At 39.4% G+C, this 27,939-nt stretch overlaps 5 protein-coding genes across 18 annotated transcripts in view; 1 reads left to right on the forward strand and 4 right to left on the reverse strand.

Moving 5' to 3' along the window:
* The window catches only part of sgsm2 (small G protein signaling modulator 2), a 65,050-nt gene extending 58,844 nt beyond the window's left edge, over positions 1-6,206 (reverse strand). For 2 of the 4 annotated variants that reach the window (XM_058633863.1, XM_058633861.1), the window contains exon 1: positions 5,969-6,206. In XM_058633863.1, the coding sequence (XP_058489846.1) occupies positions 5,969-6,028 (60 nt within the window). In that variant the 5' untranslated portion in view covers positions 6,029-6,206. The remainder of the gene's footprint in view (positions 1-5,968) is intronic. The other 2 variants (XM_058633862.1, XM_058633864.1) reach the window with 2 other exon arrangements.
* Positions 6,207-7,531: 1,325 nt separating this feature from the next.
* Positions 7,532-15,698, reverse strand: tnfaip1 (tumor necrosis factor, alpha-induced protein 1 (endothelial)). The gene is made up of 7 exons (XM_058634168.1): positions 15,533-15,698; positions 13,851-14,224; positions 11,293-11,462; positions 10,819-10,902; positions 9,931-9,983; positions 9,611-9,806; positions 7,532-9,069 (listed from the first exon to the last, which is right to left on the reverse strand). Exons 2-7 carry the CDS (start codon positions 14,095-14,097, stop codon positions 8,845-8,847), a joined length of 975 nt encoding a protein of 324 aa, XP_058490151.1. The 5' UTR covers positions 14,098-14,224; positions 15,533-15,698; the 3' UTR covers positions 7,532-8,844.
* A 1,120-nt stretch (positions 15,699-16,818) lies between these two features.
* On the forward strand, positions 16,819-20,463 carry ift20 (intraflagellar transport 20 homolog (Chlamydomonas)). Its single transcript, XM_058634169.1, has 5 exons — positions 16,819-16,962; positions 18,094-18,231; positions 18,316-18,401; positions 18,718-18,821; positions 19,108-20,463. The coding sequence occupies exons 2-5, from the start codon at positions 18,105-18,107 to the stop codon at positions 19,187-19,189; spliced, it is 399 nt and encodes a 132-aa protein (XP_058490152.1). The 5' UTR covers positions 16,819-16,962; positions 18,094-18,104; the 3' UTR covers positions 19,190-20,463.
* Positions 20,464-20,747: 284 nt separating this feature from the next.
* Positions 20,748-22,923, reverse strand: lyrm9 (LYR motif containing 9). Of its 5 annotated transcripts, none has more exons than XM_058634171.1 (5): positions 22,852-22,923; positions 22,658-22,724; positions 21,532-21,665; positions 21,048-21,140; positions 20,748-20,964 (listed from the first exon to the last, which is right to left on the reverse strand). In XM_058634171.1, exons 3-5 carry the CDS (start codon positions 21,655-21,657, stop codon positions 20,950-20,952), a joined length of 234 nt encoding a protein of 77 aa, XP_058490154.1. In that variant the 5' UTR covers positions 21,658-21,665; positions 22,658-22,724; positions 22,852-22,923; the 3' UTR covers positions 20,748-20,949. The 5 variants fall into 5 exon arrangements, with proteins under 5 accessions (XP_058490154.1, XP_058490157.1, XP_058490155.1 ...); XM_058634174.1 differs by having other exon boundaries at positions 21,532-21,662; positions 22,852-22,919; XM_058634172.1 differs by having other exon boundaries at positions 22,797-22,896.
* A 3,883-nt stretch (positions 22,924-26,806) lies between these two features.
* The window catches only part of nf1a (neurofibromin 1a), a 59,381-nt gene continuing 58,248 nt past the window's right edge, over positions 26,807-27,939 (reverse strand). For 6 of the 7 annotated variants that reach the window (XM_058632989.1, XM_058632987.1, XM_058632992.1 and 3 more), the window contains one exon: positions 26,807-27,807. In XM_058632989.1, coding sequence (XP_058488972.1) covers positions 27,665-27,807 — 143 coding nt within the window. In that variant the 3' untranslated portion in view covers positions 26,807-27,664. The remainder of the gene's footprint in view (positions 27,808-27,939) is intronic. The other variant, XR_009240851.1, reaches the window with a different exon arrangement.

The raw sequence follows: 27,939 nt of genomic DNA on the forward strand, positions 1-27,939 counted from the left end.
ACCGTTCCATTTGTACATTTAGATCTGCTTGGTGGATTTAAAACTGTTTTCTATATGATTTCTTGAACAGAAAATACAGAGAAACAGTTCTGTTCTTCTGTGCTTAGCTATAACTGTGGTGATGGGATGGTAACCAGTGTGGTAACCATCCCATCACCACAGCATCCTAAAAAAGGATTGTGATGACAGCAGGTTCATACCAAAAGGCACTTTTGGTTTCAGTGCAAGAGACCACCTGCCTCACTGCTGTGATATTAATCACCAACTGATGCAATTTAACTTCTCTGGGAGATGCTGAAGCTTTCAGTTGCTAAGCAATACTGAGATAGCCGAGTGCTGCTTAAAGCGACACAAGCTTTGTTTAAACTGTACATTTCGGTCTGCTTTACGATGTCAGCCCAAAGACTGAAGCATCTCACAGATTAACTGGAACCAATCGTGGAAGCTTTCGACATGAGAAGAAAATAAAACACATTTAGAGAATGAAGACGTAAGGAAAATGTAGAGACAGAAGATAGAAGATAAATGTGATGCTGAGAAACGCTACAGAAACAAACAGTGATTTGTAACCTTCACTAGCATTTGAAGCCAAATGAGTGAGACACTGAGCCAGTGGAAGACAAGGTGTGCGGTGGACACAGGACAACGAGGCAGTAATAAACCAACTGCTGTGAAACACCAAAGACAAAGAATGAAAGATACGTCCGCAGAACTGAAAGCCGTTTTTATCCTGACAGATATCGAGATGATTCAAATATTTAAGTGCCAAAACCAGTGGGTGATTGTGTGATGGGCCAGAGAAGTACAGAGCCTACACTCACACTGCCACCATCAGCTATAACTGTGCATGAGGTACACGTACATGTTGTTGACGCTGCTTTGTGAACACTGTCCTAAACTGCGGGGAATCTGATACAGATACAGATCATTTTATTCATCCCTTTAGGGTAATTCAGTTTCCACAGTTTCACCACTCCACACACAACCATTCACTGAAACACAAAATCCAGAGTGCATGAGGAAACACTACATGGCATGTGGCTATACAGTACACTAAAAATACACGGAATATAAACTGCCCAGGCTAAAAAGATGTTCATAAATACCTAATGACATGTAAATAAGTTCAATAAATAAAGCTCATAGATGTTTTGCACATAACCCCTAAAGGAATACTTCACAGATTAGCATTTAGCTTTGTATTACCAGAATAGGAGTATTTTTGAAAAAATGTGCTGCAACCTCAGTCGAGAAATATCTTCATTCTTTTCTTTGTTACGTGTCCACCAGTGACACTTCCAAGCCGAGGTCAGAGGCATGAAACTGCAGTGCTAATTCTGCACTTTTTAGACCCACCCGTAGGGGGACGGGACCTCATTCCCAGAATGTGGATATATATATATATATATATATATATATATATATACATATATACACATATACATATATATATATATATATATATATACACATATATATGTATATATGTATGTGTATATATATATATATATATATATATATATATATATATGTATATATGTATGTGTATATATATATATATATATATATATATATATATATATATGTATGTATGTATATGTATACATATATATATATATATATATATATATATATACACACACACACACACACACACATACACACACACACATACACACACATTAGCCAATTTGCGTGTATATTCCTCTGGGTGCTGTTTGTTCCAGACTTTGCCACAGACGTGTCACTATGTCACTGGTGTTTTGACTCTCAGCTCACGAGGTTGTCTCTTTCTTGTGTGTGATTTAAACTCAGGCTAGTCTCCGTCCAGGGGGCTTCACGCGTCACAGGTTTTATTTGTTCTCTGTCGGGACGGAGCTTTGACAGCAGTTTCTCTCAACCCTGTGGTGCGTTTAGATTCCGATTTGTCTAATTGTCACTGGTATTAGAACAGCCTTTGTCTAGGTCTTGGAAAATAATACAAAACTGTGACAGATTGTGTCGTTCCAGCACAAATTGCTCTCACTACAAACCACAATGAAACCTCATTAAGTGTCCTGAATAGTGTTTTTATTCTAAACTTAAACTCTGGTTGCTTTTCTTTATCTCCTTTTCCTGATTGAAAAAACTCACTGACATCTGGCTTTTGTCTGCAATGTAAATAAATACAATCGGCAATTTTATGACCTCGGCTGCATGTGTGATGTCGAACATGACTCACTGGATAAAAGTTAAACTTCTCTCCTGACAATGGGAAAGGAGTCAGTCGTTTTTTTACAGCAGGGTTATACCTATGTTTAAAAAATGTATGATTTGGCATACCCAATGATTTTGGTATATATAAGGTATCCATTATACATTAAACAATGTATCCAGTTACCAATTTTCTATCACTTTATCCTCCACTTGAGGGTCAAAAAGGGAAGCTGGAGCCAAAACCTACACATAAAAAGGACCTCAGTCGAACTACTCTTTATAAATTGCAAAAAAAGAAAGAAAAAACGCCTTATTATAAAGTATAAAGATCACTGGAGCAGATGCTGAGTAATCTATAACATATCAGGCTTAACAGTGCACAGACATATGGGCTCACTAATTTAGGAAGCAGCAAATCACAGTCACACTTCATTTAATGTGTTATAACATCTTATTTATTTACTTTAAGTCTCAACAAACTGATGAATAACCTCATCGTAAACCATTAAGTGTGTAGAAAATGAAACAAATAACAACAACAAAAAAAGAATAAATAAAATAATGATACTCTAATTTCACTATACCAGTGTGTGAAGTATATGTGAGGAAGAGGAGGAAGATGATGAGAGCAAATGATCTGATTGGGAATAAATCTGCCTCCTGTGAGAAGTCTGTCGCTGACTTTGCTCGACTGATTTACACAACTGCTTTTTAACGTTGGCCATAATGGTGATAAAGAGCTCAGTATTTTCTCAGGTGGAACCACTGCTCTAGTCCAGACATAATATTATGCCCATGAGAAAGACACTTAATCTCAAATTGCCTAATCCAGCCACCAGGAGAGCAACAGTGTACTACTGAAACAATGGAAAGAGGAAAAATCCACTGTGGTGACTTCTATGGGAGAAGGGAAGAAAATGAAATGCAACAAATCCTTTAGTGTAGTATTAATGTGAAGTGGTGCCTTACTCTTTACATGTGCAGGCTTTAGTAACCGTGTCTGATTTCTTTGGTCATGGAACAAAAGAAATTCTGTGATTACAGTAGAGCCATGGATGAGAACTAATGACGGCTCAGCCAGTGAAGGCGATGCCTGGAATCCTTAAAGTTCACGCAACACTGATTATTAATTTTCTGCCTTTTCTCCCCCCTGCCCCACTGTCAGATGGATTTTTGGCCTGATATTTTTAGTATGACCTTTCCTCTTCATTATAATGACGGAGCGAGCACGTACATTTGCACTCGCTCAGACTGAGGCGGCGACACAAACCCACACCTTTCACCGACTCCACTCACGTTAGACTGCGGGTCGCAGCTTTGTGTGAGGGAAGCATCAGGGTTGTGACGGGAGTGGGTGCAGAGAGGTTAAAGGAGTAATAGCTTACTGCTCGCTGGAGAGATGTGAAACATTAATCACTGGGAACAACAGCCTGAAGCAGTGAGTGAGCTGTGGACACTGATCCTGCTGGTAAAAGCAGACTTTGCTGACCAACACTTCACACAGAGAGGACCGTGACGCCAGCAGAGCTTCCATGTTTGCAGACAGGATGTCATGTCACAACAACATACGTCACATTTGGATAAAACCATCTGATGCTGTCGTGAAGGAAGGATAAAGGCATTTCAGCACTTAATGTATTATTGTTCTAATCATATTGTTTTGTTTTCAAGAACAGAAATGATGAAACAACAACAACTGAAGACATGAGAGTGTTTGTGTGCATGCACACAGCTGCAGTGCAGAGGCAATAAATGTTTATCCCCCAGGTCCTTTGAGCAGCGGAATTCACTTGTGAAACTTTTCAGTCCCACTCCGACCTGTTTGCAGGCGTCTCACTTTTTTCTAGCTCAACATTGCCGTCGCCTCGGCCGTCTGTCTGGACACAAAACAAATCACTTCCTGTGTGCAGCATGGGAATGTCGCCGAGCAACAAAAAACCTGAACACTGCAATGCTGAGAAACACGGAGAGAGCCCGTGTGGTGCTCATTCACCATTGTGAGAAGTCATCTGACAGTGATTGGAATCTACATTTGTTTACATTTAAAAAGAAGTTACACGCGACACCAAGTGCTTTCCAGATATAAATACAGAATAAACTTAAATCACTTGAATGTTATAACAGAAGTAGCAACATGTCCATACTTAAACAGATATTAAGTCAATGTAAATAATAAATAACATCCTCCCCTCTGTAACACAATCATCAGTCAAGTTGTGACATTTTTGCTGATGTTAACAAAAATGGCAGCTTCATTTAAAGAGTATCTTTCAGCAGCTGGTGACTTAATATGTTGTACTTTTATAATAGAACTTAATTTGTCTTAAAGAAATGTTTCCCAAATGGATTCTCTTTCCCTCCGTCTTCTTGATTCCTTGCTTTACATCAAACATACCCACATGCTAGCTGGCACAGCTGTTGCCTAGCAACAGCATTCTCGGAAAAAGCCCCCCCCAGGCAAAACTCTTCCTGTGTCGTAAACACGAGACACTCGAAGACAGCGATATCCCTGCCGTGACGTGAAAATGAGCAATAACGACTTCTAACATTCAGTGTAATTATTCTAATTAAATATTAAAATGTTAAAAATGCTTTTATCTTGTATTTATTATTCATTTACTTACTGTAGCATTTGCCTATTTTACAGTTCCACCACTGCAACACAACTCATTTTATTGGTTCTTTTGATGAAGATTCAGTGAACACACTGAAGTACGTTACATTAAAATAAGTATTAACAGAACAGTACAGGGGTCTGCAACTTGTGGCTCTCGAGCCACATGTGGTGATAAATAAGTGTTTTAATATTTTGTGCCTCACATCCAGTGTCGACGCCAGGTGTGACACTGAAGACTCAAACACATGACAAAACATGTCCTGTCCATCTGTTTATGCCGGCCAGGTTTTTCTTCAGCATGAACTGCATAAAAATCCAAATATTGCTTTATTTATTTATTTCAAAGTGAGTGACTTTTCATTTCATTAATTTCCACAAACAATAGAAGGACTAGGTCTACTGCACATAATTCTGTGTTTGATTTCAAAGTAGGTTTTTTTCCTCCACTTTATAAAAGGTTGACTATAAACAGCAATGAAATGTTTTCTTTTTGTAGTTCTTAATGCAACATACAATCATTATTTTGTTTACAGTACATCTGTATAAAAACACTTATATGTGATATGATGTTAATGTTATGGGTCAAACGGGTTTTGCTGCTCCAGATATTCATTTTATTTGGGTGGAGAGGGAAGATAAATGGCTTTTTTTTCCTAGTAAAGGTTGCAGACCTCTGGTATAGTAAGACTACTTCTATTGTTAAATGTTGCCTCATGTTTGCTGAGGGTTAAGGACAGAAGAAGGTTTTCAACCCTTTTAAAACCTGTGAAGAAAACTGATTTGTGGATATGGGAGTTTACAAATGAAAATTGATTGATTGATTGATTAATTGATTGATTGACTGCTGCTGCATGAAACAAACAGGAGCACATTTATTAAATAAATAATAATTAAATTAAATAAAAACACATTACAATAAAAATCTAGCACAGGAGCAGCAGCAGCAGCAGCAGCAGCAGCGGCGGTGTGATTAACTCTTGTTACCAAACTGGAAACAAAAATGCAGCCACACAAACACAAACGTGAAAGGCCTCCACACTGTGATGTGACAAGCTCCGTGTCAATGCAACACGTCGTGACTTGGAAGGGAAATAATGGCATAATAATAAAAAATAACGAGCGTGCAGCAGCGGCAGCAGCAGCAGCAGCGCTTACCTCTCTCTTGACGGTCCATAGTAATTTCTCTTTGAACTCTTCCTCCGTGGATCCCTCCATGTCCGTCCACCCGCCGCGGTCAGTCAGGGTGAGCACGACTCAGCGCTGTCACTGACACACTGGCTCAGTCCGCTCTCTCCACGGCCTCTCCTCTCACACCCTGCCTCCTTTTTTATTCTTTCCTTTCCTCCTCGCCTCCTTCCCTCGACTAGACTCTGACGCAGCTGAGCGTCAGCGGGTCCGCCTTCCTTACAAATACTGATCAATGGGAGACAAGGAGGAGGAGGAGGAGGAGGAAGGAAGGAAATCAGTGGAGCCTCACGCAGCATCCAGCTCCGCCCCGCCCCGCCCCAGCCTGCGGCCCGCAGGCTCTCAGCATCCAACACACCAACCTGTAGAGCCTGCAAGTTATTTTTAGCATCCTTTGTTTCCTTCAGTCGTGTGTGTGTGTGTGTGTGTGTGTGTGTGTGACTCTCTGCAGAGACAGGTTTGGTGTGCTCACTGAGCAGACACACACACACACACACAGCTCTTCAAGGAGGAAACACGTCACTACATTTAATGAGCTCATTCAAATGCAGATCTCTTAAATGAAAGGCCTGACACCACACACACACACACACGCGCGCGCGCGCTGCAGCTGATCAGTGAAGATGCTACTGTATAATAATCTCCTGTGAAGAACATATCTGTCATCCTGAAGTCAAGGAGGGCCTGCTGCAAAATAAATGACGTCACAGCAACATGACACAAAATAGCTCGTGCTACAGTATAATCCTGCTGTATGTTGGTGGTCCTTGTTCTTAAACGTCCCTCTTGTGCCCCCGTGTGGACAGAAGCTGCACATGCAACCAACAGAATCCGCTGTTTTTGAGTTTCTCTCCCTTCTGAACGTCAGCCCATTGTTCTCTTAACGTTAGTTAGACACAGAACCAACAACTAACGTTCCCTCAAGGTTATGAAGAAGCCTAGGCAACCAAAAACTGAAACGTTCTCACACAACGTTCTTGTACGATTGTTTTTTTTGGTTACATTTTTACAATTAAAAACGTTCTGAGAATGTTTTTTTGTTTTTTTTTGTTTTTTTTTACAGACAATTGTACATATGAACCACAGAGGAATATATTTATTATTTGATTTGTATTTTTTGGGCTGGTGAAATAGTAGTAATTTAATAAATATGAAAATAAATCTTTAAGGAGTAATCATTTAATCAAGGTTGTCTAACTGTCCTTATCCACTCAGTTCGAATTATTACGCCCTCATGCCAGTAGAAGACAACGTTAGGAGAACGTTAGAAAGTCCTAAAAGGCAACATTCACAGAACATTCTGGGAACCGAAAATTGTTATTTGGGCTGTCGCCACTGTCCTACACACAGAAGAAGACACCAGCAACATTGTACTTTGAAGCAACATTGAAGCAAAACGGCTACAAACAGCGACAATCAGGAGCCAGAGCTCCACAAAGACTTGGTGCTCTCTGCTGACGAGGTGAGTCTGTGGGTGAAATGACAGCAGCTTCATGAACTATAACTGAAGTAACCACATCATCAGTCTTTATGTTTAAGAAACATTTATTTATAAGATATCAAGGCTGAAAACAAACAATCTCTAATCTAACAAGGTATATACAGGTTTGACTGCATATGTGAGTGTGCAAAACAAATGGAAATTTTTGAAGTGGTCACATCAGAGATCAGGGATGTCCACTCATGTGTTTCCTTGTTAAGGCCACTGCATTTTAGTATTAAGGCACCAAGATCAAAGAGTGTATTTCTTTTACTGGATGTGTTAGAACTCATGTGGAAACAACAACAAATTAAACCTCAGAACAATCAATAACATCCAGTAAATATCTCAACTGAGTGCATACTGACAGTCCTATTCTGAGTTGCGTTGCTCTTAACGGAAGAAAGGTTATTTATTTTTATTCCTGATGATTTCCTCCAGACAAAATTAGCCTATTGATGCTAACTTGGCTCTGGTTCCTGTTGTTGGCCAGTGGTGCTAAATCAGACTGGTTCACCTGGTTAATCTGGTGACGGCTGCAGAGCAGGCCTGCGTGGAGGTCAGCAGAGGAACAGCAGAGAACAGTCACAGTGAGCAGATATTTTGTTACACTGTAATGTAGGGCTGCAACAATTCATCAATTAGCAACCATCAATACTACTCTGATCATTTATTAACCAGTTTTACCTTTTGTTGTCGTTTCTTTTACGAAAAGTGCTGTGATACGAGCGTCTTTAAAAAAAACATTGTCATTTTTAGTTGGTCAACATTTTCCATCATTTTCTGGGCCAAATAAATGAACATGAATGAACATAATCAGTAATGACAATACTCACTAGGTGCAGCCCTAGTATAAAGTGAAACACCAGTATTGCTGGTTTAATTTCCTATTATTGCAGCTTCCTGTCTACTGAAAATTCACATAAGTCAAACAATATTTGAAATATCACAACTTTCATCTTCACAAATAGAAACAAGGCATAATGGTAACATGCATTCAAGCATGTTGGAGGCAATTCTGGTCAAACTTAAAACGGTTTCGTTTGGCAAACAAAAGCCTGTTGTAAATGTAAATGTGTCATTTAAAAAAAAAGAAAAGGAAATACAATCGTGTGAAACATGTGCTGCAGCTGATTCAGATGCTAAGTGCTATGATTATGAACAATATTACTTTGTTCAACACTAATGAAGTACACGTAAAGTGGAAAAAGTATCTGCTGTGATTCCTTCAATAGTAATAACTCTTTAATAAATTGCCATATTTTGAAATTCTTTTGGATAGCAGTGGTAAATACATGAGAATCGGCACTTGAATGTTCGTCAATATGAAAAGCTGAATTTAGCCCAGTGCTTTGGGGTTTCAGTCTCAGTGTCCCAGTTGCCGGTCATCGTATGTGCTATACCTCTTGACGTGGATTCGACGGACACGGTGCTCGGCTCCTCCGGGTCCCTCCTCCTCCTCACTGAGAGAGCCACAGGTGTTGTAGCTCCGACGAGTGGCCTCCAGCAGGGTGTTGTCCGGCAGCGGCATCGTCTCGTACAGCAACGCGTTGAGAGTCTCCTCGTAGATGCGAGCTTCAGGAAACTCCACCTGAGACAGACACAGACCACACATGTACCATTCCTATAATGTGAATAAGGTGACGGCACAGAAAAGTGCAGCGCAAACATAAAAACAAACACCAATCACACTAAATCAGCACTGATACAGAGCCAGTCGAATTTCACAGCTATGGAAGCGACTTCTCATTGTGATTTATAATAGATACTGTAAATCTGCACAGCATTTTTTAATCCATTTAGGAATCATTCTGATCATTTCATTCCTGTAACTTTTGTGTGCATCCTAGTTTACTTTAACTGTGCTTTGGTTGGGGGTATTACTGCAAACCTATGAAAAGCACAATGAATCCAGTCATTCAGCAGTTTGAATGGATAAATACTTCTTGTCCCCACCCGCACCTGCACGACTGCTGTATACACACAAACGCTCCCTCAGACAGGGAGCTCCCTCTTATACAGTTTAATAAATACACAGGGTTGGGCTGATTTGACACCTTCAAATTAGGTAAAGCTTTGACAACGAAAACATAAAGTCTTCTTTGCTTTTATTAAAAAACAGAAATGGTCACCTTGGTCTGCTTCTTCTCTGTGGCGTAGACTATGGAGGTGCAGCACACTTCAGCCAGTTTGCGTCTCTGACCATAAAATGACCAGCAGCAGATCTCATCTCCGATCACGTCTTTGATGAAGAGGACGCGGCCATTGAAGCTGAGCGACAGCCTGTCGAACAGCTCAATGTTCTTCAGCAGGTTGTCGTCCGAGTTACTGTGGACGCGACAAACAGAAGAGCTTCATTGTTTACTCCACTCTGTGGAGCCTCACTGGGGATCTTGAAGAAGTAAAAATGACAATTGTCTTTAATGAAGGAAGGAAGCTGTGGCTTTCTCACCTGGTGTAAGAATACTTGTTGTTGCTTCTGTTGTACAACAACTTCACCACTGGCTATTAAAGAACAAACGATAAATGATCAGGATCTCATTGCACATATACATTTATACAACCATAACAAAGCAAAAAAGGGATGTACCTGAACCTACACTTGATTTCTGACATTTTTAAAAGTCATTTAAAACATTATTTTCTGCTGTAGCACTAAAAACTATAGTAAGGAAGACACTCTTTGCTTTAATTAGCCATGGGATGTGTCTAGAAATTGGCAGGGACCAAGATCCAATCAGTCACACCAACAGAATGTCAGAGTGCATATGGTCTGACACTGGGGAGACAGCTCAATATCCTGCAGCATACTCGAGACAGCACTGCTGCGCTGCTTCAGGACACATCTGTGACTGTCCTGGAATGGCCCAACTTAAACCCAAATAATCATCTGAGGACAGACTTGCTGATTTTAGCTTACAGCAGAACTGAGGAGGCTCTCACTGCAAGAAAGAGATAATCTGCAAGTGTGCAACACTTGGAGAGACTTAACTGAGGCTTGAAGCGGTGTCCGATGCCAAAGAGGCTTCTATAACGCAGTGATCGACAACTAAATAAATCAGGGACTTATTTGATAGTCTGGTAAATCATTAAATGAAAACATCAGTGATTTCAGATTCATATTATAATATATTGTGAGCCCTAGTCTAAATAAAGGTAAAATGATCTGTATCTGTTCTAAATTTGCCAAAGGAGGTAAAGTTTGCACACTTACTCCACTGCTAATTTTTTGTGGCAATATATATAATATTTAATAATTTTTTTTAATTATCAAGAACAAATGACCAGATTCACAAATTATTTTTCAGATTCACTTATTATACGATTTTCTCATATTTACCTTGGTTGATGTCTGGATTAGCTTTTCTTCTTCCTTCCTGGAGGTCAGCACAGGTATAACACACAGCGGCTGCTCTTTATTGCCCTGTCAATCATAAATCAACATACACTGACAGTTAAAGGTATCCTTCCTAATTAGAGCATTTTAAGAAAAGCACATGTATATGATAGTATAGCACACATTAATATTGATTCTCACATTATCAGAAAAGTACTAACTAAATAAACAGGTCAAATGTCCCATTTGATTACGTTGCACAGCTCTCCTGTCCTTTATATTTTTCTTTTTAAAAAACACTATTTCAGGGAACTTCACAAGAGATTTATATGCAAATATTTTTAATCATCAACATTTATGTCATGGACATCTGCTCATGCAGACCCTCATATGTTTGTGTGACGAGAAAACATACACTACTGTCTGCAGGTGTGGATATTGTGGAGAAAACTTACTGTAAGTGTGGGTGTAACTGACCTGCAGGGTGTTTTGACAGAGCTCCACCAGACCCTCAATGAGATAATACTTTGCCTCAGAGAGCAGCTCCTTGACAGCATGACAGCCCTTGGGTAAGGAGACTGTGCCGTCACGTAGGTAGGACAGGATGCTGCCAAAGTGTTTCCCACTGCGGTCGATCAGGATCCAACCTAAACAGAAAAAGATCATGTTAAGAATGGAATGTCACCATCCCCTTTTTCAAGTCAATACTGCAGAGTTTTCATTTGACTGATCTCATAAATTAAAAAAAATCAATTTCTCAAAACACGTGTCTGACATTTTTGTTAAATATGAAGACATTCAGTCATGACCGTGGTAGAAATATAGAAAAAAAATAGACACATCCACAGCCTTATTATGTATTAACCTTTAAGTAACATTCTCTCGGACCTGAATGTACAGGGATAATGCTGCACTAAGCATGTGGAGGACATGTGGGACACGTGTGAGATGTAACAACATTTCATTACAGCTGCAACAAATGATTATTTTCATAATCAATAACGGGTCCCGACAGCATCAGCTCCAGGCTCCTCAGGTCCTGTGCAGATCAGCTGTGTGGGATTGTGGAGCATGTCTTCAACCTGAGCCTGAAGATGGAAAGAGTTCCACAGCTGCTTCCTGTTCACCTTGTACACGGCTGACCTCAAACACAACTCCCCCACCTGCCACCTGCAGAACTCCTCTGACGACCCTGCCATCGTCGGACTCATCACGGATGTCGATGACAGGGAATACAGAGAACTGATCCAGGACTTTGTGGACTAGTGCCAGTGGAATCACCTCCAACTCAACGCGGGGAAAACCAAGGAGCTGGTGGTGGATTTCCGCAGGCCAGGTCACCCCCAACCGACACCGGTGAACATCCAGGGACTGGACATTGAGAGAGTGGACTCAAGTACCTGGGTTTTCACCTGAACAAAAACGGCTCTCACAACACGGCCACACTTTACAAGAAAGGCCAGAGCAGACTCCATCTGCTAAGGAGACTAAGGTCCTTTGGAGCGCAAGGAGCACTCTTGAGGACCTTTGACTCTGTGGTAGCATCAGCCATCTTCTCTGGGGTGGTCTGCTAGAGCAGCAGCATCTCCACTGCTGACAGGAAGAGACTGGACAAACTGAGTAGGAAGGTCAGCTGTGTGCTGGGCTGCCCCCTGGACTCAGTGCAGGTGGTGGGAGAGAGGAGGATGACAGCAAAGCTAACATTACTGATGGAGAATGACTCCCACCCCCTGCAGGTCACTGTCACAGCACTGAGCAGCTCCTTCAGTGACAGGCTCCTTCACCCCAAGTGTGTGAAGGAGAGATATCAAAGGTCCTTCCTTCCTGCTGCTGTAAGACTTTACAACAACCAGCAGTGCTCCCAGCAGACCCAGTCACCACTGTGATCACTATTCAATTTTTCATCCAATGTGACAATTCTATGCTCCACCGTGCACCTGTTGTTGCTGTTCCTTGTTTGCTGTGCAAACGTTTATATCATTTGTGTGACTTTCTTTTGCTGTGTGACTATCTCTTTGCTGCTGTAATACTGGGAATTTCCCCATTGTGGGACAATAAGTATATCATATCATATCGTATCATATCATATCATATCATATCGCATTATATCGTATCGTATCGTAATCTGACGATTATTTTTTCACTTAATGGAGTAGTCGTTTGGTCCATAAAATGTCAGAAAACGTTAAAAAAATGTTAATCAGTGTTCGGCAAACCTGGAAATAATGAGGTTCTAAAATGTCTTGTTTTGTCCGCAAATCAAAATTATTCACTTTTAATGATTTCTTTGTAATATGGAGCAAAGAAATGAAGAAAATATTCACATTGAGGAAGCTGAAACAATTAGAAATCTTCTTTTAATCATGAAAAAAGCTTCAAACGATTAATCGATTAACAAAATAGTTGACGATTCATTTAGTAAACAATTAATAATAGACAAATTGTGTAATTGTTTCAGCTCTTAATGTCTGACATCAGGACACATTAACCATTGATGTCCTCTGACCTGCTGCAGAGTCACAGTGACCTAAAAGTTTTATTTGGAGCCACGACCACAATATAAACACCACTCAATATAATGTATTTTCAGCTGCATACATCACAATACACTTATCCCTCTCTTTACCTGAAACTCACACTGACTCAAACAAACAATCTAGACTGGTTAAAAACATAATTTGGCCATTGTGGTCAGAATTTAGGTTTATGTGTATTTGCATTTTAAGTGGGGAAAGTAAGAAGTGGTCACAAATGGTCATAGGAAACACATCCAGGACATTTTTAAAGTGTGAACCACTCAACTTAATTCTGTGCAGTCAGATCTCAAAAGGTCAGAATAGCAGGTCTGTATGGGGTCTTAAACAAGTCATATGTCTGCCACCATTACTCTCTAAACATCAGTATCACAGTTTCGTATTGATTAATTGTAAAATCTTATTTTAAGTTAAAGTATTAAACTTTTGATTATAGTATGAATTATAGTCATGATGGATACAGAACAGTCAGCTTGTGTCTGAAGTTCACAGATGACTCACCCTCTTTATCAGTGAACACTTCCTTCTTTCCACTGAACATGGCTTTCAGAATGGAGTCCTGCCTTGTCAGTATTTGTAGTGTGGTGTAAAACAGGGTCCCACCAACATTAATCCGGACATACTTGTTACCAAGGCCAACTGCTCCTCCATAACTGCAAGTTTTGTTTTTGGGGGAGACCAGAGAATTGGTTGGGGAGGGGGAGTCGGACTGGGCGTGATGCTGGGGCAGGCAGCTGTCTCCAGACATGTCCTTTTGGAGGAAGATGATCACCCTGCAGACGGAGGTTCGAAGGTCCCCCGCCGTGGTGACAGCTACTGATGAGGCCACCACAACTTATCACAGCCACAGATCATTCCAGACAACACTTGAAATCCTGGAATGGAGCAGAAAACTTTGCTATAAATTATACAGAAAAGGTCAATGTTGGTTTGGACCTGACATGAGGTCCATAAGGTCCTGCAGTGAGCAAGACCAGAAAACTCCTATTCTGGTCAGGAGAGGGCCGGCAATATAAAAGATGGCCAAACGTTTGGGAGAAAAAGTACTGTTCATAATAATTCTGCACACCATTTCAAAATACAAGTCTTTGTTTTGATATGGAATGATATATACAGCTCACAAAACAAACATGAAAATTAATCTATAAATGACAAAAAATTACAGAAATAATAACATGTAGACAATTGTAATCAAAAACTAGACCACTCATATAATTTAATGTTGAATGTAATACATACATTTAATAATGTGATAAATGTGTTATAATTATAAGAATATTGTTCACTGTTTGTTCATGCCAATTGATAACAACACAACACTTGGGAAGGAGGTCAAGGGCCACTATTTTTTCATTATAGCTCCAAGGTTAGTGGAGGGCCACATGACTAATTAACTGGGGGGCCAAGTGGCCTGCGGGCCATGAGTTTGAGACCTCTGTCCTATACTCTATGGACCTGGACCTATAACTGATAAATCAGCGACAATGTGAGTGTTTGATGATGAATTTCTAACCTTTATGGCACTACAGGTCCAGTAAATGTGGACCAATGACATGTGTTGTAGATCACTAATTATGGATATACATTTTTAAATATTGTATTATAATGGCAGTGGTTGTGTTTTACTTGACATGACACAAGACCATATTTATTGAAGAACGTATTTATAAATCACCCAGCTAAATGCAAAAACCCTGATGTTAGCCTACTTAGAAAGTAAACAGAGTGACAGAAATGTTACAGACCGAACTTAAAAACATGCCTCTTTAATAGTTCATTTCCTGCTCCTAAAGGCTTAACTTTGTATTTAGCTAATTTCGTCACTACAGACTTGTGACCACTCTGTGTCGTCAATACTCTTATCTACACATTCTTCACCACAACAGTATATTACTGTGATGATGCTACATTCACTTATTTTGCTGATGTCAGATCATGATGTTGTGAAGAATGGACCAATTTTCGATGTGAAAGCGAGACAACAAAGCAGCCAAAGATAGTTACAAATGTAGTTCAGTGCGGATTTTGAAATGAATAAAAGTATAATTCGTTATTAGCAGTTACAGAATGTTTAAAATACAGTTGCGTCTATTCGACTGAACAGAAATGACAATTTTCTGCCTCTACGTTAATGTAATTTAAACTGCGGGGCGTCACTTTACCGACCTTCGACATGTACTTACCGAGCGCTCATAGTTGTCTGCTCTTGTTGAAGTCAACATGAACATTTCCTTAAAGCCTCATGACAGATAATCCACAACCGTTACAAGAAGAGTTATTTAAAAAGAATTCATTAAAACTTCTCTCCTCTTTATCTTCTTCTTCCTTCTAATGTACGGCTCATTGAGTACTCTGCTGCCCCCCGCAGGCAGTAATGCGCGCTGCCAGTTGCTGAACCCACCCACATCTACAGAGCAGTGTTCCGCGGAGTGTGGCCCACTGGTGGATCTTTGAGGTATTGCAGGCGGGGCTCAATAAGGTCTAGAACAATTATTCCTCTTATCAGTTCATCTAAACATGTATTATTGTTTCTTTGTATACAGTTTATTTGATTATACCTAAACTGGTAGTCACTTATTATTTTAACCCTCAGGCATCAGTTTAATTTATTGCAAGAATGTTCTCTTCCAAAAAATTACAGATTAATATTTCTTAAACTCTCAAACATTCAATAATTGTGTCAATAGATTCAATAAATGTGTAAAAGTGCCAGTTTGATTACTTGATGTCACTGTTGTAATATTATATATATCTATATATAGATATATATATCTATATATATATAGATATATATATACATATATATCTATATATACATATACATATACATATATTGGCTTTGATGCATTTAAGATTTAAGATGTACTACTACTCTGTGACGACCCTGTCCTCCAAAAAGGACAAAAATGCCCTCCCACTTCCAAAAACTGATACAAAAATAGTACACATTAAATTTGTTCTGCTTTTGTAAGGATAATTAACAGGATTGTAATCTTTTAAATGTAATCAAACTGACGTTTAAAGATTGGATTGGATTTAAAGGGTTAAAACCCTCAAAATGATTGTATGTTTAGGACTGAATATGATCTTTGCAGAAAAAAAGCAGAAATATATATTATTCTGTAATGTCGCAGGTTTTTGGAAGTGGACATTTTCATATTTTTCATCATTGTCATATGCACTAACAAAGCCAAATGTATTTATTGGTTTTATATATTATTTATCGGTACACTATATGGGAGGAATGTCTTCAGTTTTCCTTTCCTTTTAAAAAAAAAAATATTTTTTCCAATAAAACATTTTTTAAATTACTGTTTATTTTATTTTATTGTACATGTTTCCATATTTTATATATGTATATCTATATCTATATATATCTATATCTATCTATATATATATATATATATATATATATATATATATGCACAGAGCATATACAGCATGGATGATATACAGGCATACACTCCATTCCAGTAGGTGGCGGTAATGCACTTGTCAGCCGCCATTAAAACCTAAACACGGAGGGGAGGGGGGAGCTGCTCTGTTGCGTTACTGTTAGTTACTGTGGTGCCACATAGTCACACAACACAGGCAGTGGTGACAGGGCAAAGTGGTAAGACACACATTTAATGTTTATTTTTTGTTTGAATGTGAGAGTGGTAAGCTTGGCGTGGGTAGTGTGTGTTTGTAGGCGCCCGAGTGGCTTTAGTGAACCGGCTAACGAAAAGTAGCTATCGCTGAAGCTGTCATTAACATGGCTCGGTGAGGTCGGATAGTGGAAACAAAATGAAATTTCACGTTTTCGTGAGCTTACTGTTATTAACACGAACAAATGTACACTACTGCTAATAGCTCGGTAATCTCTTTAAACAACAACCCCATGTTAATGCTAACATTTACACGCACCGGTTCGCTCGTCTTACCATATGCTCGTCATGGGACAGAGGTCAGTGTTTACCATACATGTCTTATAACTGTGCGATAGCTGGGTCATAGTCACCAGGTGTTACTGTGCTATCTGTGAGTTTCTACAGAATTAAACATCTGTATTATTGCCAAGTAGACAGTAATATACAATACATTTGCTCGTGGGTTTTGGTGCAGAACAAACACAGTAATAACTGTCAGGTGATGAGGATATTTGTGGTCAGCGTCGCAAATGTGGTTCCTGCACTGATGGAGCGAGTCTCTCTTTGTTTAAAGCATGTTGTATCACACTATATACTGCAAATCTATGGTCTAATTATAAAAAAGGATGCCCTCAGAGCCTGAAAGTTACCTATAATGATGCTCTAAGCCTTAGAGTCTAAGGCCCAGATGGACTAGTACTAGTGAAGTGTTTGTGACTGCTGAGTCAACACCTTATAAGTGGTTTTATGAAGTCTAATGTACAAATGTATTTGTCCACTCAGTGAGTCTGAAAATAGAGTTATTTTAATCCAGACAAGCATTACCTATTAGTGACACATGTTGCACATCCCAGCTTTGGAAACACTGGTATAACCGCTTTCTGAAAACATATTAGGGGTCTTTTTGCTTTGTTTGCTTTTATTTCTTGTTGTGTTTTCTGTCGTTATGTTTATTGTGGACCTAAGTCTGCTTTAAAGTCTATCTATCTATGTCTGTTTCAGATGTAAAGCTATTTTATAAATTCGTTCTTCCTTTTATATTTTTACCTTTTACTCTGGAAGTTGTGGGGGTTGTCTACTTGTCTTACCCGTTGTTCTTGTCTCTTCTGTAATAGGGCCTGTGGCCATGGCTAAAGACCCGTTATCAGAGGCAGGCTTTTATTTTGATGAACTCAATAAGCTTCGAGTGCTGGAGCCCGATGTCAGCCAGAAGACTTCGGAGCTCAAGGAGGAGTGTAAAGAATTTGTGGACAGTAAGCACTGAAGATTTTGTTGTTGGCTTCATCTGTTTCCCCCACCCAATATCAACAGCTGAATGAATTTCTTATTTGTTGCAGAAATTGGCCAGTTTCAGAAGATAGTAGGCGGCCTCATTGAGCTGGTCGATGAGCTGGCAAAAGAAGCGGAGACTGAAAAGATCAAAGTAAGCTTGGAACAGAGTAAAGCTGTGTATAGTTGTTTGCCTTCTTTGTCTTGTAGTTGGAAAGTTATGAAGGACAAAAACAGATCATTATCACCAAAGATAAGATATACCACAATTTTTTATCTTTGGTGATTTATTGTCCACCTTCTTTCAGTGTTCTCATGATAATTGTTATGTCAATATTATGGATGCCAAGCTTTATTTATTTTTTGTATAATACTACAAAATTAATCTACCACTGGGTAACATAAAAGCCACCCAGATCTCTGTTTGCTCACCAGAGCGAGAGTATAACTCATGTGTTCTTATCCCTCAGGCAATAGGAGCCAGAAACCTGCTGAAGTCAGTGGCGAAGCAGAGGGAGGCTCAACAGCAACAGCTTCAGGCTCTCATTGCAGAGAAAAAGATGCAACTTGAAAGGTAAACTGTTTGTGTGTGTGTCAACAACAGCAACAGCAATGAGTCCCAGAAATACAGTAGATATTGCCACAAGTGCAAAGTCTTAAGTGTTAACACAGGCAGTCTGACAAAACATGAACCAGTTCATCACATCGACTCCTCTGCACGATGAATACAAGCACTACAATACATACCCAGGACACTGTCGATCTCTTTAACTATTAGTTATTTGTCATCAGAAAAGATTTTCTGTCTTCACATTTCCTGTGGGTCACTTGTTCATTATGGGCTGTCTGTTTTTACTCAGATATCGCATCGAGTATGAAGCGCTGTCCAAGGTGGAGTCGGAGCAGAACGAGTTCATCGACCAGTTTATTCTGCAGAAATAATGATGTGACTGAGACAGCAGAAGATGTGTATATCCGCAGTGCCTGTCCTCTCATTTCTCTGGATGAAACCTACATCAGAGAACCGCTCTGCTGCACCCGTCTCAAGCTCCACCTACAACAGAACACCTACATATTCTATTTATATACTTTTTCTGTTGCCGTTTACAGCCTATTTCACACAACATGATTTACAACCGGATTTTCTGGTCATTGACAAAGTCTACAATTAGAAGCCAACCTAAGTCCGTTCTTAAAAGGATTTCCACAAACACACAATTGTTTTAAGAACTGTCCTCATACACACAAAACCTGACTCCAAATGCCAGACCTGTATGTGGCGCTGTAATGCAAGGCTCCCGGAACTCCTGTTCCACGTGGATAAAAGTTAAGTACTGGTTTCCACGTAGCTTTACAATTCACTGTGCTCGCTCTTTTAGTGAATAGAGAGTAACACAACAAAATGTCAGTTCTACAAAACAGGCCTCATGTTAAATTACACACCAACCTTTTTTTATTTTTTTTAAACTTCCCACTTTTATTTACTTTCGATTCAACAAGTTGGTGGCTTAAAAAACGCGACTTTTGTCAGCATTCCAACTGAAATGGAATGACCTCCATGTACAACTGCAATGCACTATCAAGCCTGGTTCTGTGCATCGTTCCCTGTGTCACTTCTCATGTGTGTTTATATGAACAGCTGATAAGTAGACTCATGTACAGAAATCCTGTCGCTCTCAAAGTGGTGTTGTGCCCGGGTCAGCAGGTTTGAGGATTTTCAGTGTTGTAAACTTGAATTGTTTTGTTCACATTTAATATCTCAACATCTTAGACCAACACTAAAGATGGAGCATTTTATACAAAACAATATTATTTATAATATTTATACTTAAATATGACCCTGGATATCTAGTTTTATTACTTTTTATATGAATCAAAATTCTGCATGTGCATGCATTTGTAAATGTGTCCTGGTTCTAAAAGACTGAATATTCTCATTTGATCCTCTGTGTTGTTTTTATTTCCTTATTCTGGTAAAACAAATCAGGGCACAAAACATGAAGAGTACAGACCCTTTTTTCTTTTTCTTTCCGTTGTATGTATTGTCTTTTCATTCATTAATCACATGACAAACGGTTATACTTGAATAAATATTGTCGCACAATGTATGTACATGTTTTGCCGTAAAGATGCCTGACAGGCAGGGGAGCAAATTTTTACATTGTGCTATTATGTATTGTTTCAATAAAAAATACTTGATATTGATGCTCAGTTGATCCCACTCTCTCTGGTCTTTCTGGTCTTATACAAACAAGAAAACACAAATAGTGACTCGTCTTTGAGTAGTGCCCTTTGGAAGATTATGTTTTTATATAAAATGTAAATATTTGAAGTTGTGGTCACTGTTACTTGTTTGCTGGGTTGAAATGCCAACTTTTAAATACAGCACACTAACTCAATATCCTTTCTAACCTTAATATAAACAGATCAACTTGTGTTTTAAAGGCTGTCTGTATTCCTGTCTGGTAGACTTATCATACAAACAAGACAACTGAGCTGCTGTCATTGAAACTTACTTTATTAAAAAAATAACAAATAATGTCAGCCATAGGTTAAATATATACACTTTAATAATTTATTGTATTCAGGATTCAAAGGCCAGTGGTTAGATCTCCAGCTACTACAGTCCAGATGGTGGAGTGTCCATAGGCAGGACAGTGAGGTCCACTGCAGTAGACACACTTGATTCTGATGAGTCTCACTTATTTTTTTGTGTACTGTAAATGAAAGTGAGAGGTAAAAATGTAATTGTGTTTTTTTTTTTTTGGTTTATTAATATTAAAATTACATTCATCCTTACTTTATCAAGAATCCATTCGGCGTCCACTAAAGCTCTTTGAATTATCATTTGTATTCGCTCGGGGTCGTCTTCATCCGAGTGACTGTTGTATCCCTTAAAACAAAAAAGTAAAGCATTAGAGTTCCTCTTTTTTTAAAGAAAGTTCAGAAAAATAGGGTCCACTGTGAAAAGCTCAACTTGAATGAGCCAAACAAAATAAAACAGGTTTAAAGGTCAAATAAGTATGTTTGTATAAGTGTATAAAGACTTTAAATAAAGAATGAAGTTCATTTTTGCAGAAAAAAGGCACAGGTGTTACTGATAACATTTGCGATGATCAGGACAGTGTGAGGAAGCTAAATGGAACTCAGCCCTTATTAATTTGGTTATTTATCCCTGTGATCTTCTGAGCAAATTTGTGCAAAAATGTTTTTCACCAATATTGTTTTGAATAGTTAAACTAGCTATTTGATCCAGCGCTTGTTGCACTCATGACGGACCTCACCTGTATGATGGCATGTTTGTAGTGCTGCTGCATGGCTGCGGTCGGCAACTGCCTGCAACATCTGCGCAGGTATCGATAGAGCTGCACTGGTGTCTGGATCAAGACAGCTCCACCTACAGTTGACATTCTTTCTCCTCCACAGGAAAATGTGTGCATCATTAAAAAAGTGCAAAAACAACATAATAATGAATGGTTAATATATCGGATCACCGTCTACTGTATATATCATTTTAATATGAATCTTATCGTCTTTATTTGCATTTGTTTCGCAATGTTCTTCAATTGTTTATGAATTAGGAGCAAAGGCAGAAAGCTTTACGTTTTTGTTTAAAGGTCCACGTGTAAAATTTAGGTGAAACTTTTGAGCTCACAATGGACAAACTAAGCATTTTTTTGAGTTTTGATGTTAACTGAAGGTTATAGTTTTCCCGACACACTTGGATGGAAAACGTAAGGTCAGGGATATTCAACTGCAATAAAATACAACCTCACCAACATCTGACACACATTTCTCTGTTGTCAAACTATCTGATGCTGAATTTTAACACCCTTCGTACAAAGGCTTTTACGGTAAAAAGCCTGCGATCCAATGCATCTAGCTGATTTGTAAGGACATTGAGGCCGGGGCTCTCAGAGAGAAACATGCCCTGAATGAAGAATCCGACACTGCTGATAAGCCACGTACTAATGCAACGGTCACATTTCATTAGTCAAAAATTAAATGACTTGTAAATTAAAACTTATTGCTCAGTCAATTCACTTTCATTAGTTACCATAATTGAAGTCATCTTTAAAAAAGTGCCAGTGTGGAACATTTCCTTTTGAATTAATTAAAGTAATACATTTGAAATTCTCTAAAATTAGTCAGAACTTGGAAAAAAAATGTTGTATTAAACTTTAATTTTCTCTAAAATTGTACAGCAAAAATGTCCGATATCCTGTACACTAGTAGATATCCATTTTCATTCTTATTCAGAGCCTTTAGAGAACTATCTTTAAACAGTTGCTCAAAGTTATTTATACAGTTATTAGGACTTTCATTATTTTCAATTGAAAAATGTGCTTATAAACGTCCACTCGTTGCTCTCAGTGTTTTATTTTGGAAACCGGATGTTAATGTCCTTACCTTTGCGTGTGTATCCTTCGGTGGACGCTCGGTTACATTAGCTACGTAATTAGCGAGCTAAACTCCACTGTGTGGAAAGAAATATGGCGTTAAATAAATGCAGTTATTAACTTAGACGAGTTCAGCGTCTGAACCTCACCGTGGCGTCCAACACGCAGTACACTGAACAGCGTGGTTTTGCTGTTACTACTTACTGCAGCAATGACGGACGGCGGTTGTCAACAACTCTCCGCCATCTTTCGTCTTCTTCTTCTAATAGTTTTCCGGCAGACTGCGCACTTCAAAGCGTCATGCTGCCCTCTACAGGTTAGGAATGTTTTTTTTTTTCTACATACTTGGACCAAAGTTGAGTGGGGAAAAAAGTTATTACTGGAATAACAAGTCTAAATGTGTTTCAGAGGAAAATAGCTCTAAAAGGTGCAAGGCTGGAAAAGTATGTAAAAACTATAAAAGTTATAGTCCCAGAGTGGAACCGAATGGCAGGAAAAACAGTATTTACATCACTGATCCAATCTGATATTTGAAATAGAAAAAAAAACACCTTCCAACATATAACTTTCATAAAAATAAATAAAAACAGGGTAGGGTTTTATTTCAAGGTGTTGGAGAACCACACAGATCCAAACATTGTGGAGAGCAAAACATTTTATTACTAACACTGGAATAGTTCAATTTGTATATTATTATACAGAAACTAACTGCTTTACAAAAACAAAATGATACAATATCACATGTATATACAGTGTAGTAAATATACCATCTCAAATTGTACACAAAGTATTTACAATTGTCACACATACTGCATTAAAAACAAAACTTCTAATACTTATACTCTAAAGACATTAGATTTTGCATAACATCAAATAAAACATGCCACACTTTGAGGTTTTTCATCTTTACAAACCTATGACTGTTTTTAAATTAGTGCAAGTCAACCACTTCTTTAAGAGGTTATGGATACGTGATCCTTAATATTTCCATTCACACGCACAAGTTCAAATAAAACCTGCAAAACAAAATGGCAACTGCTAACATGGTGCTGGAATAAAGCTTGCCTTCAGATTGTTCCTGACTGTGTTTGGTTAAAGGTACACTCACTGATTGTGTTATTCAGACGCCGTGGACACTTCTTTAAAGGAAATCAAGGAGTGTAGCTTCAAGGACAGACAGCTGAAAGTGCAGAGAAGACGACGGATGGAGTCGCACGACGAGATGTTTGTGTGGGATTTATAGCTTTACGCCTTCGACAGCCCTAACACGTCCTTCATGAGAAACTCTGTACCTTCCACAACTGCTGCAAACAAACACCCCCGTGTGTTAGAATGTGTGTCTTTGACAGAGTACAGATAATGAAACTATGTGTGACTTGAGGGTTCGGCTTATTTACATGTGCAGGGGGCGGATGGTTCTTTGAGTGACACATCAGCTGGTCAGTGTGGTCCAGCGCATCTGCGTTAAAGAGTCAAAAACATGTGTTCAATATCAATCGTTTGAAGAAACGCTCCGATGTTTCACCAGTGGAAGAAAACATTATTATGTGTTTGGGTCTTGATTCACTTTTAAAACTCATCTCTCAGTGACAACTTTTAGAGATGGAGGACGATGACAAAACGTCTGCTGGATCCGTTTCAGAAAAGAAGAACCTGTGAGTTCATTTGGTTTTGGTGTTAAAGCTGCAGTGCGTAACTTCTGTTGGATAAACCGAAATGATGAAACATTTGAAAAAAAAAACATGAACCTCATCAAACCTGACTGAGGGTGCATTTGTGTGTGTACACCTGCAATACAGGGATGGGCGGGGTCAAAAAAATATTTATCCTGTCAAACTGCTGAATGACTGGGGTTTTTGAAACCGGTAGAATTTCCTTGGTGCTTCTCTGTGTTTTCAGTCAAACTCCCAACACATCTCACTTTACTAGCGCTGTGTTGCCTCCAATTGTCTTGATATTAACCAATGACTTCCTGTGTGCAGCATGGGAATGTCCCCAAGCGACACCAGATCTAAACACTGCCATAGAATCAAAAACAGCGAGAGAGTCGTGTGGAGCGGATTAGCATTGTGTGAAGAATGTAATGTAATGATTCCATTTAAAAACTACGCACTACAGCTTTAAACTCGCATTTCCCTTGACGCCATCCTTCAGAGCTGAACAACAGATTTCTGATTCTGTCTCGTTAAATGTCCCTTTCAATGGCATTCATCGACTGATACTGATGATTTAAGACGAAAAGCGTGGACACACAAAACATGTGAGCATCTGAGCAGCAGATGCCCGGAGCTGCTTCTCTGAGACATTAAACAAAAAACAAAAAAAAAAAAACACACAAAAGTTCAGAGTTGTGCAACAATACCTAACTCATGCCATGCATAGATGATAAGGCAGGATAGAAGAGTTTCAACAAAGCAACCCAGACTGGAGTATGGACGTAGGGTGCAAGTGATGCACAAGTCTCACTGTGGACACGTTCAAGTAAAGAAGCCAATCTATGACGATGTGTCAGTGTGACCCACATGACCACTGTACAGCAGTACCAGTGTCCGTCCGCTCTCTAAGTTAACATTGTTATTTCAGCAAAACTTCCAAATCGATCATGTGATTCATCACAAAGACATAACATGTCTCTACAAACTCTTGATAGTCATGGATTCGTTCGAGTGTTCTCCGTTAAATACTGTACAACGATCGACTAATTCATAAAACAGGTAAGTGGTTTTAAGTTTGTGGCTCATCAGTTTGTTTTTGAAGAACAGATGGTCAGAAATGCTTCCTGCTTTCTAAATAAAACCCCAATGAGTCACAACTGTAAACAATTATACTTGCGACTTAGTTGCGACACCAGCAGCGTACGAAATAAAAATACTCTTTGATGGAAAACGGTTCTTCCTAAGACGTCTAACACTCAACGCGTCTCCACTGTAACTTCATCGGTTTTGTATTGTTCTACTGCACAGTACTGTTCCACAACAGTCCCCGCCCACGGCAGACACACACAGTTCTAAGGAAACACTGACCGTCTCGATCGAAAGTTCACAACATCCACATCGACTATATCATTAGCTGTTCTCCATTAATTTTTAGTAGGACGTACACCTGTCTCCCTGGACATATTCTTTGAATGAATAAACAGAATAACGTAAAATTGCAGTAAATAAATTAAATCAACCTGAAAAAAAGGTGAGTTGTACGAAATGTGTCAATGTGGGCGGAGCCTTTCAGGGCTGGAGTCTGCATATTTCCTGACAAATGAATCAATGAAGGAGAAGAAAACAGAGGGAGTGTGTGGGGGAGAGTGGAGAGAACTGACGGACAACTGTACGAAGACATCCTTTCCGGTATGTGAAGGCCACCGTATTTCCCTGACACACTTTGTTTGTTGCAATCTGCAGTCTCACCAGGAGGTGTCGCTTCTTACACACTGCAGCTTTAAAGTATTGACAGGTAATTCCTGATTGAGTGAGAACGCCTTTGACTGAAGTGACAGTGTTCTTTCCCAGAGCTGAACACCACATGTCATGAGTGGTATTGTGACCCAAACCACTCACGACGTTGACTGGGAGAGAGTCAAACTGGCTGACGTTGGTAAATAATAAAACACTTTTATCGAAACCGTCTCAGCTACAGTTAAATGCCCAAGGATACATGGCCATAACAAAAAGTCAGCTTCTTTAAGGGTGGATTTTTCATTTTTCAAGAGCCCACAGGACAGGAACGCTCAGGAAAAAGCTCAGAAAGATGGAGGTGGGATTAAACATCATACTATCCACTGCCCCTTTTCTCTTCACATGGTCACTGGAGGTAAAAGGTCGTAAAAACGAAATTTCTATGATAAAAGGCAACTTGGAGTTGGCATCATATTCCACAAAACTGACATAGTGACATGTTGCCCCCTACAAAAACAAAAATAAAAGAAACAAAACCGGTGGTTGACACAAGAGTTAAGGATTGTTGCCTAATCCGTAATTTCCTTTTCACTGTGTAAACAAATTAAAAATGTTATGCTGCTGAACATACAGTTTATACTACTTAGAACCAACAAAAACTGCGGAGTAAAAGCAATCGCACAAAACAAAACAAACAAAAAAAAAGAAGAAGAAGCTTGGAGCTATTTACACTGTTGTGTTTCCCCTAGTGTTTTGAAACCTTCATGACACTTTAAAAGTGTTAAAAAAGAAGAAAATTGGTGTAGCACTATCTAGCTGTACAGGATAAATACTTTCAGGCAACAGGGTATATGGATGATTGTATATTTGACGATCATTGGAGGCCAGTCATGACGCAGCTTGTGTGACCTTGTGGTGATATGGACGGCTCGCCTCCATAATTAGTACCTGTTCTTTGTCCTCATCAAGGTTTGACTTTTACTTTACAAATTGTACACACTGAAAAACCCTGACAAAGGCACACCATGGAGAAAACGTCAACATCCAAATAAGCACTAAGGACGGGTTATACATTATCTGTATATGTAAAATATGTACAAGACTGGGAGAGGGGAGTAGAGTAAAGGTCCCGTCTCACAGATAATCCACCACCGCTGCTCGTGCTGCTGTTATTTGGTCCATCTCACTGATAAGGAGTGTTGAGTCATGAGGAAGTCCAAGGGATGTGTGAGCAGTCCATGTCATCAACTCAACTTTCACATCCAGAGTTATTCCCAATAGTGTTTTAGTGTAGTTTCACATGTGATGGAGGAGCTCTGACACCGACTCCGGACGTAAAGAGAATCTACTCACTAACTATTCACCTTCTCCACCATGGGTTGGCTCAAATGAAAGATTTGAAGAAAAAAGAAAAAGAAAAAAAAGAAAAAAATCCCAAGAAGCACAGAATTCAGGTGGGAAATATTTCTCCTCGATCCAGAACACAGAAGGACTTCGTCTTTGGCCAAAGCAACAGGCCTGAAGGCGGAGGAAATGTTAACCAAGTTGAGTGCGGCATGAGGCCTGGCAGCCTGGAGGTGGTGGAGGGGGTCCGCGGTGTGGATGGGACAGTGTTCTCCGGCTGATCACACTATTTTCTTGATGCTGGGTCTCTTGAAGCTGCTGGCACTCCGCTGCTTCTGGACCTGACTGGCTGAACCGTGGCGAGTGCGACCCCCGCTGGACAGAGCGGAGCTGGGGGACAGCTGAACATTCTCCTTGTCCACACCTGGAGGACCACAGTGAAGGACGACACCAAGTTAAAAAACTGAATATGGCTCTCATTCTCTACCATGCATCAATGCAAAGACACAAATACCGCAGATGTTAATTTTATGTCACACGGGTTAAAACCACACAA

The sequence above is a fragment of the Solea solea genome, chromosome 7 (genome assembly GCF_958295425.1).
Source record: "Solea solea chromosome 7, fSolSol10.1, whole genome shotgun sequence".
Lineage (NCBI taxonomy): Eukaryota > Metazoa > Chordata > Actinopteri > Pleuronectiformes > Soleidae > Solea > Solea solea.

Excerpts from the sequence above, each read along its gene's own strand:
- tnfaip1 (XM_058634168.1), bottom strand. The coding sequence starts at position 14,097 with ATGTCTGGAGACAGCTGCCTGCCCCAGCATCACGCCCAGTCCGACTCC. Across the intron at positions 9,984-10,818 it reads TAATCCAGACATCAACCAAG|CCAGTGGTGAAGTTGTTGTA; the intron begins GTAAATATGAGA and ends GTTCTTTAATAG. Across the intron at positions 9,807-9,930 it reads AACAAGTATTCTTACACCAG|TAACTCGGACGACAACCTGC; the intron begins GTGAGAAAGCCA and ends TCGCGTCCACAG.
- ift20 (XM_058634169.1), top strand. The coding sequence starts at position 18,105 with ATGGCTAAAGACCCGTTATCAGAGGCAGGCTTTTATTTTGATGAACTC. Across the intron at positions 18,232-18,315 it reads GTGTAAAGAATTTGTGGACA|AAATTGGCCAGTTTCAGAAG; the intron begins GTAAGCACTGAA and ends TATTTGTTGCAG. Across the intron at positions 18,402-18,717 it reads CGGAGACTGAAAAGATCAAA|GCAATAGGAGCCAGAAACCT; the intron begins GTAAGCTTGGAA and ends CTTATCCCTCAG.
- lyrm9 (XM_058634171.1), bottom strand. The coding sequence starts at position 21,657 with ATGTCAACTGTAGGTGGAGCTGTCTTGATCCAGACACCAGTGCAGCTC. Across the intron at positions 21,141-21,531 it reads ACAAACATGCCATCATACAG|GGATACAACAGTCACTCGGA; the intron begins GTGAGGTCCGTC and ends TTTTGTTTTAAG.